At 55.0% G+C, this 12,537-nt stretch overlaps 1 protein-coding gene across 1 annotated transcript in view; it reads right to left on the reverse strand.

Moving 5' to 3' along the window:
• Positions 1 to 12,537, reverse strand: part of CACNA1E (calcium voltage-gated channel subunit alpha1 E) — a 137,119-nt gene that overhangs the window by 18,483 nt on the left and 106,099 nt on the right. Inside the window, exons 27-36 of the mRNA XM_075760364.1 lie at positions 12,370 to 12,476; positions 6,306 to 6,402; positions 5,034 to 5,194; positions 4,795 to 4,932; positions 4,016 to 4,217; positions 3,652 to 3,816; positions 3,157 to 3,267; positions 2,064 to 2,147; positions 1,852 to 1,977; positions 1,593 to 1,658 (exon numbers count right to left, since the gene is read on the reverse strand). Of these exons, the coding sequence (XP_075616479.1) occupies positions 1,593 to 1,658; positions 1,852 to 1,977; positions 2,064 to 2,147; positions 3,157 to 3,267; positions 3,652 to 3,816; positions 4,016 to 4,217; positions 4,795 to 4,932; positions 5,034 to 5,194; positions 6,306 to 6,402; positions 12,370 to 12,476 (1,257 nt within the window). The remainder of the gene's footprint in view (positions 1 to 1,592; positions 1,659 to 1,851; positions 1,978 to 2,063; positions 2,148 to 3,156; positions 3,268 to 3,651; positions 3,817 to 4,015; positions 4,218 to 4,794; positions 4,933 to 5,033; positions 5,195 to 6,305; positions 6,403 to 12,369; positions 12,477 to 12,537) is intronic.

Consider the following 12,537-nt stretch of genomic DNA (forward strand, 5'->3'; position numbering starts at 1 on the left):
CGGGCGGCATCCGAGCACCGCACAGCAGCCGGAGGTCCTGAGCGTGCTGGAAGCACGGGGACAAATCATACCACCCTGGGTGGGTGCTGGGTCCTGGTCCTGGAAACTCCCAGAAGCTTTTCCCTTAGTGGGGAAACGGTCTGTGATGCTGGGGTTGGGCACAGCGATGCAAACAGGGTGGGGAGAAGCTCAGTGAGGGAGGGATAGACTGACCGCTGACCCACCACGGACAACCAGACACCTGGGACTACCATCCCCAGGGTCAAAAGAAGCAATGAAGCCCCAAACATGGACAATATCCCAATAACGACTCACAGCCAAGGCTGCGGTAGGACATAACGAATGTTCGTAACGTTCCTCAAATAGGAAAAATGTGCTGTTATTACCGTTAAATATTTATTCCACTTTCCGTGAACCTAAAAATACACTAACTGCAGAGTATTTTTTTCCCTGTACAGGTTTTTTGGAATGTGTAATTGTAGAATATTTTCTGCCTCCAGCTATTTTGCTCAAATAACGCCCACAGACTTTACTGCTTGGGGATTTGTTCACAATGGTGTTAAAAAAAAAAAAAAAAAAAAAATCAAATACTACCACACGGCAGGGAGGGGGGCTGAGTCAGATGGCGGTTGTTTAGTGCGGAGAACACCTGGAGCCGGTGCAGAGATGTGTAGGACAGAGCAGCCAAAAGCAGCCACGCGACTCTCGAGGCGGGAGAGAGGGGGTGGAAGAGACTAAACACCAGCGCTGCCAAGCAGCCCGAGCCGGGGGCCACCGCGCTGCCCACTGCCTCCCTAAAATCTGCCCGTCCTGGCAGCACACGTCGGGCGACGGCGTTGGGTACTGCGGCGGCTCGCTCATCGTGAGGCTCCGGATCCCGAGTGTTCATCGTCGAAGATGCTTCGTCAAATTCTCGGTGTGGGATTTAGTGACTGCAGAACTGAGCCAGCCCCACGGCACGTGTGGAGCTGAGGGTTTTAGCTCGCATGCTTCTTATTTACCAGCTGGAGCCTGGAAAGCTCACGTCTTCTCATGCTCTACAGACTTCCCACCATCTGGTAGGTGGTCACAGGTCCCTAAGTGCGAGAGCCCAAGCAGACCATCCCTCCACAGAGGGACAAGGTGGATGGCAAGCTGTGGGGATCACCACCGTGATCCAGCCGTTCAGGTGGGAAAGGCAGAAGGCTGCTCACCAGGTCCCTCAGGCATGAAATCAATCTCTGGGGGCTGCTAGGGAGTTGGAGATGGGGTGTCATTTCTAAAATTGAAGTGCCTATGAAATGAAGGGGTGGTGATTTGAAAGCAGCCACAGCATGGGATGCCCAGCTGAGTCCCCAAGGTCACATCTCCACAGGTACAAGTAGGGAAGGCAGCTGTGGAGCTCGACTGAACAAGCTTGTGGCAGCTCCCCCAGGGCATGCAGCTCTGCAGCTTCCAAACAAGCTCTTCCACCCCAGGGACCTTCCCAGACACCGTGACCGAGTGAAGCAATGACAGGCAGGCACAAGGCTGGCTGCTGCGCATAATGCTGAGGACATGCTGGTCCAGCCTGTCCGGGCCAGAGGGATGCACGCTGAGATGTCTGTGCTCACCTGCATCCCAATGATCGCGTAGATGAAGAAAAGCATGGCAATCAAGAGGCAGACGTAGGGGAGAGCCTGCAAGAGAAGCAGATGAGTCATCTCATTTAGCACAGGGCCAGCTCCAAAGGAGTACAAAAAGCACAGCGAGCAGGTAAGCTCTGCTGATCCGTCTCTCCCACAAGCCAACAAGACCTTGGGAACAGCCTGCATTTGGGAGCAGCACCCCAGCACTGTGGCCTGGGAGGAGACCAGGGCACATGTGACTTGCCTTGAAGGACTGCACGAACGTCCAGAGCAGGATGCGGATGGTGTAACCCTGGCGCAGCAGCTTGATGAGCCGAGCAGCCCGGAAGAGCTTCAGGAAGCTCATGTTGAAGCTGCTGGTGTTCACCAGCTGGGAGGAGATGAGAGAGTCAGAGGGAGGCGGGAGCCCCCCACCCCGCAGCAAGTTCACCCCGCTAGTCCCAGCCCCTGCTTCACCTTGGTATCTGTCAGGATGATCTCCGTAATGCTGCCGATGACGGTGATGAAGTCAAAGATGTTCCAGGTGTCCCGAAAATAATTCTGCAAAGGGAAGGAGAGAGGGAACATGGATTTGAGCTCAGGGATGGCAGGTGTGGGCCAAGGATGCTCACGGACAACGGCGGTGGCAGCAGAGACCTTGCTGCCCATTTGTATGCAGCCACGGTCTAGAGCATCATCCTGTGTCTGAGATGGTGGCAGACCTGAGCGTGTCTGCAAGGAGCAGCTTCTCCCGGGAGACAACTCACATATCCAACAGGCCACCCTGGTGAACGGGAGCGGGACAAGCAGCCACAGCCAGTCCTGGTCAGGCTGCAACAGCTCATCACACCAACCCTCAAAGCCAGGAGGCTGCTTTGTCCTCCTCTTCGTGGGCACCCAGACCCACCTCAGCTCCTGCTGTTTGTGCAACAGCTGGTGCAAGACCAGACTTAACCACGGCTGGCACCGCTGGGAGCAGGGAGGGTGGCTAGGAACCCTCCTGCTAGTGGACCTCAACTCCCAGTATGGGTTAGAAACAGGAAAAACTCTAAAAGACCAAATCCAACAGTTGCTGATAAGCAGCAAAGAGTGGCTGAAGAAAAGGCAGTCCATGGCTTCAAATCTGAAATGAGCGGCTGGGGACTTGAGGACTGTGAATTAGGCAGGGAGGTCTCACTGCTGGTCAGGTCTGGTCCAACAGATACAGGCCAAGGACAGCAACGCACCAGCATCTTGTGGCTCCCGGGGACAAGGGACTGGAGCTGCCTTCACGATCGCAGCAGCAGTTGGCTTTAGCAGAGCAGCTGCACAGCGCATACATGGTGCAGGCACCAAAGGACCACAGAAACAAGGCAAAAAGTGAAGCAACGGTGTGGCTTCCCCCACCAGCATCCAGCAGTGGGAAGTTTAATGAGAACCAAAGGAGCAATTCCAACCTAAAAAGCAGCTCTCAGACTGGGACTCAAAATAAATAGCAACAACCTCACATTATTAACACCTTCCCTCTGTAATCTGTGTGCTGCCAAAGTCCAAATTAACACCCTCATCAAGAACAGGAGCAGCCACTCACCAGGAAGCCGAAAGCGATGATCTTGAGGACGCACTCCAAGGAGAACACCATGGTGAACGCGATGTTCAGGTACTTCAGGGCCAGCTCATAGGTGTACGGAGCAGAGTAGTACTGATGGAAAGAGAAACACATCTCTAGCCAGGAGGGGGCTGATGACTGTCCCAGGGAAGTCCTGCAGTGGCCCATGCCTCCTTCCCCTCTCCACCCCTCTCCCAGGACAGCTCCTGCTGCTTCTAAGGAGGAAGCACAGAGTAAATGCAGATGTTTCTGCAGTAGTTAAGAGGTCCAGATCATTTGGGTCATTTGATTTAGGGAAGATCTTGCCTCCAGTTTGGGGCATGGGGTGTCTCAAGTGACTATGCCAAGGGAATACATGTTCAGACTCTGTCTCAAAGCACCTCCTAGAAACAACCAAAATACCCTCTGGTCCCATCCTGATCAATCCTCCTTCTCCCCACCAACCCAAACAGGACAGGCCCACCCTGACCGGCTCACCTTCATCATCAGCACCACAGTGTTCAATGCTATCATGGCCATGATGGTGTACTCGAAGGATGGGGAGACCACAAAGTGCCAGACCCGGTACTGGAAGGTGTGCCGGTTCTGGGGCATGTACCGCGTGAGGGGCTTGGCGCTGATGGCAAAGTCAATACAGGCTCTCTGGAATAAAACAACGTGCATCAGACCTTGGCTGATGGTAACATGGGGGACAGTGGCTGCCACGCTTCTTTCCTTCATGAGCTGGGCAGGCAGGTGGCTCACAGGTTTCTTACACCTTTTCAACATCTAGGGAGCTCCAAGCTCCCAAACTGCAGAAAACCCGTGGAAAAATCCTCTTTCCCCCTGCCCCAGACCATACCTCGTTCTTCTCCAGACTGCACTCCTCCATCATTTTGTCTCCTTGCTCTTGGAACGTAATGATGATGAGAGCCACAAAAATGTTGACGAAGAAGAAAGGGAAGACCACAAAATAGACGACATAAAAAATGGACATCTCCATGCGGTTGCTCCGACTGGGCCCACGGTCCTCCTCCGTCACGTCCACCGAATGCTGCAGCACCCTGTGGGCAGACAGGTGGAGAAAAGCAACCAGAGATATGCCCATCAGGACTGCCACCACGCGGCACTTCTCAAGGGACCCGCTTCGTACAGCCAGCTCTGTCCACGCTTGTAACAATGATAAGATAAACCTCTGTCTTAACCTGCTTTACAGGACGACCTTTCTAAGTGGCTGCAGCCTGTTGTACAGTGTTTTGCCTGTGGCCCTGATGGAAAATAGATTTTCCAGTGCCCCTCATACAGAGAAAAAAACTGCCCAAGCTCACATGAGCATGAAGAAAGGGCTAGTCCTGTGGTCATCTCTCAGCTTGAGCTAAGATATACCTCAGGGCCACGCAGGAGAAAGGGTTATCCATCATTCACTCCCTAAGGAAGAAGCTAAGCCCAGCCATGGTTCCAGCCTCATATGGGGGCTAAAAGCTCTTTTGTCCTGACACAATGTCTTGGCCGCCTTCTCCTCCTCCCTGTCCAGCAGTTTCTCTCTCAGTCCCGCCTGGGTGTAGCCAGTTATTGACCTGACCACCCCAATGGGGATATGCCCACTCCCATTCAAGGGAGGGGACGAAGCAGAATACTCACTGGGGCCAACCCTCGCCAGTGGAGACTGTGAACAGGGTCAGCAAAGCCCAGATGATATTGTCATAGTGAAACTCATGGCGTTTCCACTCGCGGCACTTCACCTCCATCTTGTTCTTCTCATGGTCCACGTAGTTCCCTCTGCAAGGTTGGGAGAAAGCAGTGACCTTGAAGATGTTACCCAGCACCCTGCCCTTGCCAGAGGTGTCAGCAGCATCAGACCTACTGAACAGGGCACCTACATGCAGTCCTTCTCCGTGTCCTTAGAGCTGTCAGTGCAGTAGAAAAACTTCCCCTTGAAGAGCTGGACGGCAATGACAGCAAAGATGAACATGAAGAGCTTGTAGACTATGAGGATGTTGAAGACGTTCTTGAGGGAAGTCACGACGCAGTCAAAGACGGCCTGCAGGAGAGGGCATAGCTCACCTTGGGGAACCCACAGCCTTGGCAAAGGGCAGGACCAAAACCAGACTGCCATGTGGAAAGACATTTCCCACTCCTGATGGGGAAGGGAGGAAAGAGTTGGGCATTCTCCCAGGCAAAGAGCTACTTTATGAACAAGTGTAACACCTGGAGTAGCCCCCAGCACACACATAGACACCAAGTGGCCCCTGAATCAGTGGATGGATATCTATACCCTCAATGTTCTCTGCAGCCAGAGCAGCAGACAGGGGACCACCCCAGTGATGCAATTAGCAGCACTCCAGACCAATTAGTAAACACTTCATTGTTTCGCATCACCCCGAATAGCAAATACCTCTGCCTGCAACAGAAGCACCTCCCCAGGCTGTGGTCTCAGCCCTAGTTCTCACAGCACTTTAAGAAAGAGAGAAACGTCCTTTTCTCTGCTGCACAGTGGAGACAGAGGTGTCCAGAAATTAACTGACATGGGCTGAATCCATCCGCTGATCAGGAAGAAAAGTTAGGGTCAAAATCTGTGTGTCTGGGGTGCCACCCTGGGTCTTATCCATCAGCCAAATAACCCCTTGTAAGAAAAAAACAGGGCTTCCTTGGTCTCTTACTCCTTTCTGGCTCTATACCCCATCATCTATGGCAGGGAAATCCATAATCCTACCTGTGCTGCACAAATAATCCCTCTATTGAGATGGGAAATCCCCCTCCGGTGCAATACCATGACAGCACAGCACACAAAATCCTGAGCTGTTTACAAGCTGCTCTGGTGGGAACGATCATGAACTTTGGAAAGAGATCTGAGCTCTCCCAAAGCCGGGGCTTTTATCAGGAGAGCATCTGGGCTGTGCTGCCTCGTGTCCACTCCAGCCCCAGTTTCTCTGGTACCTAACCCTGACAGGTTTGCTTTTAATAACTCATTGCACCTCCAGATGTGAAGCAGCCTGAAGGGCGTTGTGTTTGAAAACAGAGCTCCTGAAACACAACAAATGCTTTGAAAACTACTTGTTCGTCGCTCGTGAGTAAATCGATGCACGTGGTCCATGCACCAAGTGGTCCATGCTGGAGAAGACAGAAGTAAGGCAGGAGATGGGAATCCTTACCTTCAGCTTGGGCAGTCGCTTGATGGTTTTCAGGGGCCTCAAGACCCGTAGCACACGGAGAGACTTGATGGTCTTGATATCCCGGCCCTTGTTGGTCCTACCGCATCGGAGAGAGGCACGCAGACCAAGAATTGAAACAGAGAGACAATAACCTTGCAGACCCGGGCTGGATGCTCAGGGGCTTTTCAACGGCTGACAACCCACCCCCCCAGCACGCGTGAGGACGGGAACGGAAGGGCCACGTGCCATCGTGGGGGCCAGCGATCACAAACGTGTGACTGCTGAGCGCTCAGCCCACCTAAACGAGTCCCCTCCAACACACACGCTGACAGCTGGAGATGAGAACTAAAGGAATCCTCTCCTCCTCGGGATTCCCACCTTTCCCCTTCGCTGGGGAGCAGCGACCTTAACAAATCCCTTCGTTGTGGGAAGCAACGAGATGCCAGGGCTGGGGCAGGGGACTCAACGCTCTCGCCAAGCAAGGAGAGCTGCCCGAAGGTCGCTGTGGCATGCTGCCCTCCCCCGTGTCCCCAAGCCACACTGCTCGACATGGCCAGCAGGTTGGCATCCCCACTGCAGGCATGTGCCACTTGCAGACAGGGCTTGCAAAAGGCCCCCACCACTGCGAATTGTTTTCTTCCACTGCTACTGACTGCAAGGAATTCACAACAAAACGTGGGAGATGCACTCAATGGGGTCTATGTGCAGGTCTCACCAAGGGGTTTCCATCCTGGTTTAAACAGAAGATACCTGGTCTTTACGTTCACCTAGGGAAGCCCTAGCTCCGTGCTTGGTTTCTTTGCATGAATGCTGTCTCTTACAGCTTTCTGCCTTATTCCATCAGTGCTACCCAACTTGGTCAGCCTAGTCTTCCATCTCACAACATCTCAGCCCTCTCTTCCCTCTCCAGATCAGGGCTGCGCTTACCTCCGCCCCAAGTCAGCTGAGGGAGGCAGAGCTTACTATTAGAATTACTTAGAAAAGCAGCACTAAGACACTTCTTGACCCTCATTTCTTGAGTATGGGGATTAATCTGAACCACAATATGAGGGGTTTTTTTCTTGTCTGTTAACTAAAGCCCACGGGCTGGACCCGAGGATGGAGCAGAGAGGTCCTGGTGAGGGTGGCACAGTTTGTATCCACTGGGCACCCTCGAAAAATATCAAGGAAATGAGTTACAACAACAGACACTCAAAATTGCACAGCTCCTTTGCGAGGGTTAATGCAACAGGGAGCACAATAATGGGCTTAATCATTGAGAGACATAAACAAAGCCAGTAATTAATAGTCCTCCCTAGGAGCACAGCCCCACAAATGCATAGGGAGAAATTGTACAAACAGCCCTGGGACTCACTAAGAACCTCCTGTCTCCCGCTTTGCTCGGTGTCAGGGCCTGGGTAAGCAGCTGGGGCATCCGACTTGGGGCTGGGGTGAGGATTTGAGGGCACTGCTCAGCTGGTACAAGCAGCCACCAAGGGCAACTCAGCTGCAGTGGTTTACATCTGCTGAGGGACCTCTGCAGATCTGAGGATTTGCTTTGGATCCAACGTGGATCTAGGGCTGGATAATGGCTGGAGAAAGCCTGGCCTTGCTGTGTCTGTGGCCGAGGCTGAGCTCTCCCCAGCCCCCTGAGCTTGGCATGAACCACATCCCATGCCCTTGGAGGACATCAGGGCTGAAGTCCCTGCAGCGCTTCAGTGCAGGCAAAGCCCCCGCCGGTGCAGAGCGTCGAGCTCTGCAGCAGACACCGCTTTCCCCATGCCCTGCTCCCCTGGGCGTGCTTCACACCATCTCGGGGTATCGTGCAGACACTGAGATCCACGATGAAAGCGCTCTCTTGCAAAAGCAAGGAATTGCATTGCTTGCCAAGACAATCCCGCCTGCAGGTTCCTGGAGCACACCACCTTTCCTGCATCCCGGGGCCATACGGGGTGCCCGCAGAGCGGCATACTCTGGGCTCTGCAAATGCAGCTGAGGGTCAGCACACGTGTCGGACAGACAGACACCCGCCTGTGCCTGTCCCCCCCGCACTCCCCAGAGGGGCATCCCACGGCAACCCGAATGGCATAGTTACCCCAAAGCATTCCTGTCGGCGGTCCAGCCCAGCAGCCACCAAACAGCACCAACGGAGAGAGGGAAAAAGAGAGAAGAGAGGAAGAAGGTAAGAAAAGCAGCGGGGGAGCTGCATGGGGACGACCGCAGCCTCTCGGGCAGCAGGGACCCTGTGGCAGCCCTCCACCACCCCGCGCCTGGGTGGGAAGGTACGATGAGTAGACTGCGTTATGTCCTCCAGGATGGGGCTTATCTCCAGGGAGACACTCGTCCAGCAAGCTGGGAGCCCCTGCCCTCCGTACTGGAGGTTTTGGGAGGGGGATGTGCAGTGAAACCCCTGCTGCAACAGAAACCTGCGGAGAGCGGGACGGTGGGTGACACCGAGCGGGTGCATGGTCCTCCTTGGCCATGAGTTGGGGAGGGACCCCAAGGCTCAGCCCCAACCAGCCAAAGGCAGGTGCCTCTGAGGGAACCTACCTGCAAGGCCACAGCTCCCATCCAGACAGGCTAACTTTAGTAAATCACCTCCATCAAGAAATCCACTGATTAAGAGGCTGAGCTGCAGCACAGTTGTAACCAAACCTCCATCCCCGATCCAGCTCAGTCCCAGCCACGTGCCCACAGAGGGCTCAGCACTGGGGGCAAGCTTACAAAGTAAAACATTTCTTAAAAACCATAAAAAACCATAAAAATAACCCCAGACCCTGGCTGTATGTTAGCAAAACAGGTGGAAGGTGTGTTGGAAAGGTGAGAGCTTTACTCTGCAGCACTTCCGTGCTATCAGACCTCCATCCCGACCAGCCTCACACCAGGTTATTTTGCAGCACGCAGCGGTCCCTCCCTCCAGACTCGGGTACCGACAGGCACAAGGAGATGCTGCTTGCAAAGACAGAGGCAGCTTTGCTCGGTACCTCTGGGTGGAGAAACTCCCGCCCTTGCTCACCAGGTAAGATGACGAGGACTATGCACTGACCACTCAACCCTTCCTGCTGCTACAAGCCCGCAGGCAGGCGCAGGCATCATCGCCTCCCGGCAGCTCTGCAAAGCCGCAAGCGAGCGCTGCTCCTCTGCACGATGCCTCCTCGGAGGGTGCCACGGGAGGGAAAAGCGAACAGGGCCTTTAGTTATGGTTCTGGTTATTTCAGCTAATTTAATTTGAAGTCTTTGGAGATTTACGGTTTTATATTGGGCTTTTTATTTAGGCTGCGTATGGATTGACGTATTAGCTTTCCACGCGGAGAGCTACGGACGAGCCGAGCTGACCTCTCGCTCGGGCTCTGAGGGGGCAGTGGACAAGCCACGACAGCACACATGGAGATGGTTTTATGGGTGGACATTTGCTTATTGGCGATTTCAATGTGGCACTGACGGCCGGCGGATGATGGTAGCACCACTGGACCAGCTCAGAGACCTCCTGCTGCACCCACGGCTGCCCAGGACACCCGTGGGTAAACCGAAATCCAGAGAGGAGGCAAAAAAGGCAGAAAACCCGAATGGCACGGTATATCCCAGCACTTCTTCAACTGAGAAGTGCTGGACCCAGCCACCAGCTGCTCTCAGCCACATAATCGCTGCAGCCGCTCTGCAGGCATCGCTTTGCCCACCCAGCACCGTGGAGGCAAGGAGGGGGAGAGAGAGGACACGTCAAACCCCCGGCCCCACATCAAGGAGCTCATGGAGGGAGAAGAAAAGGAGAGGGATTTAAACATCACGGCCAGAGTTTTCCTCTTGAGACCAGGAAGGAGGGAGGGAGGATGGCAGGTTGGGGCACGTATAGCTGGCAAACATCCTGCGGTTCCCGGGGGCCGCGGAGGTGACAGGCTGCCAATGAGAGAGGCAGGGGTTCTTCTAAATGCTTTATAATGTATAAACCCATCAGAAATCACTGCGGTTCCTTTGTTCCCCTCACCCCCAAAGCCATGAGATCATCTACTCCAGCAGAAGCCACCGTCGGACGTGGGTGAGAGGTCCGATCCTGCAGGTTTACATTCTAAAGAGCCCTTGTCCACGACACAAGCAACTCAGTATCTACACAGCCACAGCTACAAGAGCGGGCAGGTGACACAGATGCTTGCTGCAAACGTGCATGGAGATGCAAAGGCCTTCTCCGTGGGACGGGGTTCGGTGCCGCAGCTGATGGGGTGCTCACCCTGAAGAATTCAGCTGTCCTGTGCCCAAAGGGACCTGTCCTTCCCTCGGGAGGCTGGGTGGAGGCAGGCAGGTGGCAAGCGGGGTTGGAAAGGGCACGGCAGCTTCTCCACGTGCTCGGAGCTGGCACGTGGGGACCCCGCCATTTCCAAGAGCCACCCCAGGAACCACACCACCTTTGTGGGGTGGGGGCAAGGGGACAGTAAGCACAGTAAACATGGATTACAGTACTGCTAGTGGCGGTGAGGACATCCATCCACCCAGAAGCAGGCTGAGCCATCAACGTACCCCCCTTCAGCCATCAAAAAGTCTTGATGAAACATGACTTAGAAGGAAAAGGTTCTCTCATCCTCCTAAAGCCCCTTAAATAACCCAGCGCACCTTCAGGCTGCTGCTGCCCTTGAGATCCCCCTCTAGACATGCTCTGAGGGGCTACCCAGGCAGAGGGGGGGGATCAGCCAGACTCCAGAGATGCTCGATCCATCCTCATGGCGGCCTGGGTGGCCTCCCGGGGGCTCAGAGCAATGTCCTCGGCCAGCAGACCTACCCCATGGCCCTTCCCCATGCCCAAACCTGCGGTCAGCCCCCTGCCCTGCCCAGGGGCTGGGTCACCCCTGTGCCCAGCGAGCTGAATTCTCCCGGGCTCTTCCCGAGGAGAGAGCAGCAGATGAAAGCACCGGGCGAGGAAGGGGGTGAGGAAGACAAAAGCACCAAGCCAGGGAGCGTGCAAGCAGGTGAGAGTGAGGGGAAGGAGCTGCCGCCCGGCCAGGGGTGAGATGGGAGGGATGGATTACAGCCTGTAATCCATCGAGTGACCTCGGGGCTCGGACCCAGCCACCCCCAGAGCCTCGCACGGTACCTGAGCTGTGGACAAGGACAGGGCTTCAGTCTGCGGGGCTGCAGGCCCTCCCCTCTCACCAGCACTAACGCCACTGCCGCCGGTGTCAAAGGCACAAAGAGAGAACAGCAGCATGACAAACCCACAGCATCTCCTCTCTTCTCCCTCCTTGGGCACTGACAGGTCACCACGGCCCCGGGGACCAGGGGGTGCCCCTTGCCCGCTCTTTGGGTGCCAGCGCATCCCTCCCCACATTCACACTGCACCACCTGCCCCAAACGGCAGCACGGAGGAGGACAGAGCAGCACAGAAGCCATCCCTAGATGCTTCTCCCCTCCATGGCACGGTCAGCACAGATATCAAGCCGCTCTGCGGAGGAGGACCCACCTGCAGGTGCCACAAGCTCCATACCAGAGCCCAAGTGCAAGGCAACGCTCAGCAGGAACATGCTGCAGAGCGAACACGCACCACCCTGCCCTCGGCGTGTCGCCGCAGAGGATGCGGTGCAAACCCTACTGGCAGCATCCCCATCCCTGCAGGGCTCCAGGGCAACGTTCCCCCGTGGAGCAGAGGAAAAGCCACTGGCCAGGGGTACCATTTCCAGCACAAACATGTTCAGAGGGCAGCTCCACCTGGCACGCTGATGCTTTTGCTGTCTCTGTGCACCCTAGGATGCATAGCAGGTGTATAACTCCAGTTGTGCCATCCCTAGGTCTTTTTCCCTCTCTAACAGCCCCTCCTGCCATCTTGCAAGTCTACTTTCACCACCAGCCTCTTCCTAACATCTCCAGTTTGCCTTGCCTTGCCCTCTGCCTGCTTGCTCACCAGCATTTGACAAACAAGGAGAAATACATCTCTGGAGCAGCTGCACACCGCTGCCAGGAGCCATCCCAGAAGCAGAGCAGAAGGGTGCAAAGAAATAAAAAATAAATAAATCAGGGTCTAGTGACCATAACACACAGTTGCACCCTCCTCCCACCCTGACCAAGGGAATACAAAGAGTTGACAAAGACGATGGCCACTTACGCCAAGGCGAAAGCCACCAGCGCTCCCACCACTACGATAAAATCCAGGATGTTCCAGAGATCTCGGAAGTAGGAACCGTCCTGCAGGATCAAGCCCTGATCGATCATCTGCAGAGGGGAAACGGCGAGAAAAACAGGCAGGGAATGAGCAGCTCGGCCATCAAGTGGA

This window comes from Balearica regulorum, chromosome 8 (assembly GCF_011004875.1).
Source record: "Balearica regulorum gibbericeps isolate bBalReg1 chromosome 8, bBalReg1.pri, whole genome shotgun sequence".
In the NCBI taxonomy this organism is placed as follows: domain Eukaryota; kingdom Metazoa; phylum Chordata; class Aves; order Gruiformes; family Gruidae; genus Balearica; species Balearica regulorum.